Here is a 6454-nt window from a genome sequence, read left to right on the forward strand (position 1 = left end):
ATCTTCTGATTGGGTTTTCCTGCAATCTGAAAAGTGTTACAAGATCTACAATATTTAGAAACATCACTTTTAATTTTTTTGCCAATAGAAGTGAGTCAAATCTTGTGATAAGTCTTATTAATCCCTAAATGACCAGCCAAAGGAGTTTCATGGGCCAGACTAAGACTTTCCTGTCTGTATGATTTTGGAACAACAATTTGATATTTCACTGACCATTCGTCACCAGTAGGTACCTCGGGAGGACTCCATTTTCTCATAAAAATTTCAATTTTAATAAAATAACAGACAAGACCTTCAGTGGCTTCAGCTACACTAATGGCCCTTTGAAACAAACAGGAGATCTCAGGATTCTTTTCTTGTTGAATACAAGTGATTGTCGTTTGTCATCCTGATTAGAATAAAGAGAATGAGTAGTTAAAAGATCACTGTGATCAATACCTTTTGATTGATCCTAGCAAGGACTGAATATGACCTCATCAAAAGCTTGACCAATACATGTGTCGGCTACAGGAATACTTTCCTTATCAACCTCATTCTCAAGAGCTTTCTTTGCCACATCTCTAGTAACAGCACATGCTGGATTTAAATCATAGAATTCTTTTTCAATTGGATCAACTTTCTGATCCAAACAAGGCTTGTCTGTTACAAGTGGATTAACCGCAACCTTATCTCCAGCTATGTTGTTGCCCAATAATAAATGAATGCCCTCAACGAGTAAAGCAGACACTGCCCCGACTGTCATGGGTCCTGAGACAGGGCCTGATGACAAATTTACACAATGGAGAGGAATATTAACAAATCCGTACTCTACTCCATGAATAAGAACACCCTCATTAAAAGAAGACTTCTCAGAAAAAGACAAAGTACCTGACAATAAAAGACTCTGAGAAGCTCCTGTGTCTCTTAAAGTTTTAATAGGGATGGGATTGGCCGAATCACCCAAAAGTGATAAAGGAACCTTCGACATGAATCGTCCATAATTCTCCATAATCAAATCAGAATGGGGTTTATTAGACCCAAGAAATATATTGCTTTCAATACATGACCGTGACCTTGACCTCTTAGAGGTGAGAGCATTTGGAATAGGTCTGTCTTGATTCTGATGCCTATTTTTTAATTTGTAGCAATCAGAAATAACGTGTCCTTTTTTCTTACGATAGGTACACGTAGGAGGAGATAAAGATTTTTGATCATTCTTAAAGAAACGTGATTTCTAACATTTGTACCAGATTGAAATTTAGAAGGGATTGTATTAGGCTGAAAAACGTTTCCACCAGAAGACTGCTGAGTGGAAGACTTGCTTACAAAAGAAACTGTATGAGTTAAGGAATACTCATCAGCAGCATGGGCAGCATTTTCCTAGGTTTCGACCTTATGTTCATGAAGATAAGTTTTAATATCACTAAGGACAGTTCCTGAACTCCTCAAGTAATACTAGTTATCGGAGATTTTCATTTTCTTTTTCGACTTTCTTGGATAAGCACCACCTATTAAATAACTGCTCTTTTTCTCTTGCAAATTCGACATGAGTTTGTTCAGCTTCTTTTTTTTATAGTTCCTGAATTTTCACCGTTAGGCCTCAGGGACTAACTCATAACCCTTTTAGATGCATTCCTTAACCAGATCATAGTCGGCATTTTGCTGTACTGACACGGATGCTTAGATATCTCGGGCTTTGCCAAAAGTGCACGCTGTAATAACTGAGTAAAATGCTCCCTTGGCCATTTCAAATGTTCAGCAAATATTTGTCAACTTCTTTTTCTCTAAAAGGGGGCACTAATCTAATATTCTTAGTAACATCAAAATTTGAATTTGTATGTGAAGTGGCAACGTGGGTTTAGCTTTCCAGCTCTATTTCTCTTATTCTAAATTGATATTCCCTCTCTTCCTTATCTTTTTATATTTGCATTTACATCCGTCTCTCTCTCCTCATTATCCGCTTGTAACTGTATTTGTTTTTCTTCTTTTTGTAACTGCATTTGTTCGTTCTGTAATTGCATTTGTCCCTCTATCTCTTGTTTCTCCGCTTGTAACTGCATTTGTTTTTTGTTTTTCTTTATCGTTCTGAAGTTCCAGCTTTCTTAACTCTAATTCCATCTTTTATTTTAATTCCTTTACATTTACGTCAGAGTCTGATACAGACTTACTGATTTAAACCAAAGCAATTTTATTCAAAACATTCTTTTCCACCAAATAATGGACCAAAATATTTTTTATTCTTGCTTCGTTAAAGAAGCTTTTGACTCAGAAATATAATATTTCCTGGTAGTTTCAATAAATTCATCTTTTTTTCAAACATTCTAACTGCTCCTGGGTGGGATTTGAAAGAAATATCTCCACTTTTGATGACATTGTAAATAAAAGCCTGTTGATTTCACTAAAGATTTCTAAAACACAAAATAATATTTGAGACTTAAAAATTAGAACCTAAGGGAATTTAAATTTCATAAACAACGTTTTCTGAAATATTTTAGCCAAAATTCGTATCCCAGGGACGAGCACCCCAATTTTCTGTTACGAGTCTATGCTCTTACAATAAGTAACAAAAAAGAGTGAAGACAACAAGTTTTGTAAAATTTAACAAATAGTTTATTTTCCTAGACTACAAAGTAAAAAACAAATAATAAGAAATAAAGAACTTACGGTATTGCAAATTAAATCCAAATTGTAATCCAAGAATTAAAACACAAGTCATATCAATAAAAACTTCCAAGTGAATCTCAGTTCAAATCACGATGAAGATCCAAAATGGAAGGTGATGCCATATGCAATAGTCAGCGTTGTACTGATGTGTCAACAGTCACTTGTTGCATCACAGAAAATATTATTCCAGTTTTGCAATTCCATATAAATTCCGGTAAATGTCTTTGTCCATGAATTATCAGATCACTTTTGTATTTCCAGGGAAAACAATCACTTGAAATTCAATAATTTGAAGAAAATAAAAATTCAGCCCCAAACCGGACACAACATAAACCACATTCACTTCCCAAGTGTTAATGCACGACTGATGTAATTCCTATCATGACATCATTTATAGGAGTAACTAAAACGCAAAACAGATTCCCGGATGGGAGTCAAGGGTTCATTTTTCTCTAACAAAAATATAAGTTTGTTTATCAATTGACAAGTGACAATTGACAATTGACTTAACTTACTTAATCTTATTCTGAGACAGATAGAATTTTTTTTAAAAGTGGTTTTCCAAACCTGTCACTGATTTTGGAACAAGATACCACCCACCTACAACGGGGGGTGGGGGGGGGCACCGGTGTCAAAAGCTGTAATGCGTAGGGGCCTATTGGAGAATTTTTCCTAGGACCCATAAGTCCTGTCCGCGGCCCTGCATCCATTTCAGACACCACATGCATATGCTAAAACGGATAAAAGCTGCATACAGTTTAGAGAAAAGTTTCCTGCTAAGTTTATGACCAGGGCCGTGCAGAGAATTTTAGGGGCCCCGAGCATCATTCAGATCTTGGGACCCCCCCCCCCCCCCCAAAAAAAAAAAATCAATAAGTAAATAACCAATTATAAAAAGTCAAGCTTTCTTTTGTTACTAGGTCATTTTTCTTGCACTTGTTTTTACAAATTCCTCAATGATATCATGGAAATCAAGTGTTCACGCTAATTCACACTCAATACTCAAAATGGCAAGATCACTAGTTCGTTCTTGTCCCATAGCTGAGCGCAAGAAATTCTTGATGAGTTTTAATTTACTGAAAGAACGCTCACTTGAGGCAACTGTTACTGGTATTGAAGAGAAAACAAGCAGCGCTATCACTACATTTCTGAAGAGTTCACCAAGCTTCAGTTCTGAAATCTTGTTCAACAAGTCAAATGGAGAAAGAGGTTTCTCACCAAAATTTCCTGCATGAATTTGTTTCATATAAAGCAATTCTTCAGACAGTTCTGTTTCCGTTACGTGACATGAATATTTCTTCGAAAAATCAGAACAGGCACTCTTAATTTCATCTTCAGACTGTTTTTGATACTCCCACAGGAAATAAAATGTAGCCAAGATTTTTTGAATGGCTGTGATACGAACTGTAAGTCCACCAATAACTGAATCAATAATGTGATGATAAAACAGTTCTTCTGATTCCATTTCCACTGAATCTGTGATATGTTCATCGCCTTCAACTTGTTCTTCAGCAAAATGTTTACGCTTCACTTTCTGATGGATTGGAAATTCACCTCAACATCAATAGTTGCCTTTCTTGCCTGAATGACCTGGTTGCAGCGATCAATCAATGTGAGGACTTTCATCCAAATGCCTGCCGTGAGAACACATTTGATGGAGTTCATATATTTTATGGCACCTTTCACATCAGTTCGTGTTTTTGCAGTCAGATTCAAGCTCTGAACTTCTTCCAAAGAGGCAATAGTTCCGCACAAGTGATTAGAGAAGGAGTGAATGCTATCAAGTCTCTCAGTCCATCGCGTCCCAGATTGCCCATACAGAGACACACCACGCAGCTTCTTTTGTAATATTTCCCAGCGTTGTGGACTAGCAGAGAAGATGGTATACACAGTTTGAACAATTCCAAAGAAGGTCTCAGCATGTGTGCAGCTTGAGGCAGCATTCAGTCCACATAACTTCAACGAATGACAGCCACATGGTGAGAATATAGAAAGTGGGTTCTTCTTTAGGAAAATTGCTTGAACACCTTTGTACTTTCCTGACATGTTGGCCCCATTGTCATAGCCTTCACACTCTTCTACGATTCGTCTCCGAACTTCAGCAGCACAAAGTCCAATGAATTCATTTTGAGAACGATTTGAGAGATAATGCGCTTGACGCCTTTGACCATTTTCCTGTGACCGTTTAACTTTCATTACATGTTCCTTGAGAACTGGATTATAATGCGAAATCAGTTCTAGCAATCCTAAGAAATTTCCATTATGAGGATCTCCAATAATGTCGGACTTTCCGCGAAAAGCCAATCCACGTTCACCAAGAAACAGAACCACATCCAAGATTCGTTCTATAATTTTTCTCCATGCAGCTGTTTCGGTGAGGATTCGGCTATCCAGAAAATATTCAATTGACCGATCATACTTCACTCGAACTTCTAATTCACGCCGCTGAATGTTGCACTGTTTATGGGTTTTTGAATGCTCATGCTCTGGAATACGCTTGATAAGATTCTTCCATTTTTTTCCAGGTCCCTAGCCTTCCGTCATTCAGGTGAAAATAATCGACATGACAAACAGATTAGTGCCATCTTTGCTCGGCTAAATACAAGCCAATCTCGCGAAAATGGTTCCCCATTTGGCATTTTACCTTTCAAAACAGACATTGGAAATATGTAATTTCCAATATCTTTTGGCAGCTCCAGTGGAAGGGAAATGTGACCAGCCTTGACAAAAGTTTCCAGCTGAGTGGGTTAGAATGTTTCAGTTTCAAATTCCCCAATGTCAAATGGCTGTAACAAAACTGCTCCAGTTGGCCTTGCAGAATTATTATCACTCTCACCAATTTATCTCGGCCTCTGCACGGCCCTATTTATGACTAAAATACAGTAATAAAATCTTTGCATTTTATTTCAAAGAATATTTACTAGACTATGAGGACATTTTCAGGATTTTCTCAAATTTGAGGAATTTTTCAACTGTATTTTTCAAGAATTAGAAAGGTTTCCGTGTGTTAGATTCGAAGTGTTTAAGGATCCTTTCTACTGTTTCTACATCAGACAAAAATACTGATATAGTCTAAGTATTGTAATGAAGATCATATATCATCTCATTCTGAGGAGACGAAATGAGAATTTAATTTAAGTGGAACTGGGAAATGATTTCAATTATCTATTATATAGTGGGGGTTTTTTTTAACAGTATATCTGCCGTTCATTCCGCATTCAGTTATGCTCTAATTCACATAAAATTCAACCTATTTACCTGGTTTGCTTCCTTCAGTTTCAGACTGAAGATGCCATGTTTCTGCAGTATTCGTCTCGCGATTTGTTTCTTGTGGTGCGGCAATTTTGTTCGTAGCGATAGCGTAAACCTACTACGCGTACTCTCCAAAAAAATTAATGAAGAGAGACGTTATAATTTCGTTCAAAAAATGTTGGGTTTGGAGGCCGGGAAACACTATTTAGAGACCTCTTCAAATCAATAAGAGACTTCTGTCACTGAATTAGAGAGTTATCTAATTCATTTAAAGACGTATATAATTCATTTATGGATTTGTTGAACTAGAGTCAAATTAGAGAGGTCTCTAATTCTATTAGACAGCCCTTCAGTTGAATTAATGACCTCTCTTTATTAATTTCTTGACGTCTCCAATTGAATTAGACAGGTCTACAATTTAATTATAGACGTCAATACTTGCTAATTTAGGTCCCTAATTGAATTAGAGAGATGTATAATTGATATATGGAGCTCTCTAATTCAATTAGAGACCTCGCTAAAGAATTAGAGGGGTCTGTATTTAATTAAATATATGTAA

The 6454-nt window shown here is 36.6% G+C and overlaps 1 protein-coding gene across 1 annotated transcript; it reads right to left on the reverse strand.

Annotated features, from left to right (window-relative positions):
• Window positions 1-3622: 3622 nt before the first annotated feature.
• On the reverse strand, window positions 3623-4108 carry LOC149802341 (uncharacterized). The gene has a single exon (XM_089951504.1). It carries the CDS (start codon window positions 4106-4108, stop codon window positions 3623-3625), a length of 486 nt encoding a protein of 161 aa, XP_089807630.1.
• Window positions 4109-6454: the final 2346 nt, after the last annotated feature.

This window comes from Sinohyriopsis cumingii, chromosome 3 (genome assembly GCF_028554795.1).
Source record: "Sinohyriopsis cumingii isolate HCF-2022 chromosome 3, ASM2855479v2, whole genome shotgun sequence".
In the NCBI taxonomy this organism is placed as follows: domain Eukaryota; kingdom Metazoa; phylum Mollusca; class Bivalvia; order Unionida; family Unionidae; genus Sinohyriopsis; species Sinohyriopsis cumingii.

Bases quoted from the DNA above. Each gene is read 5' to 3' on its own strand.
- LOC149802341 (XM_089951504.1), bottom strand. From the start codon at position 4,108: ATGGAATCAGAAGAACTGTTTTATCATCACATTATTGATTCAGTTATT.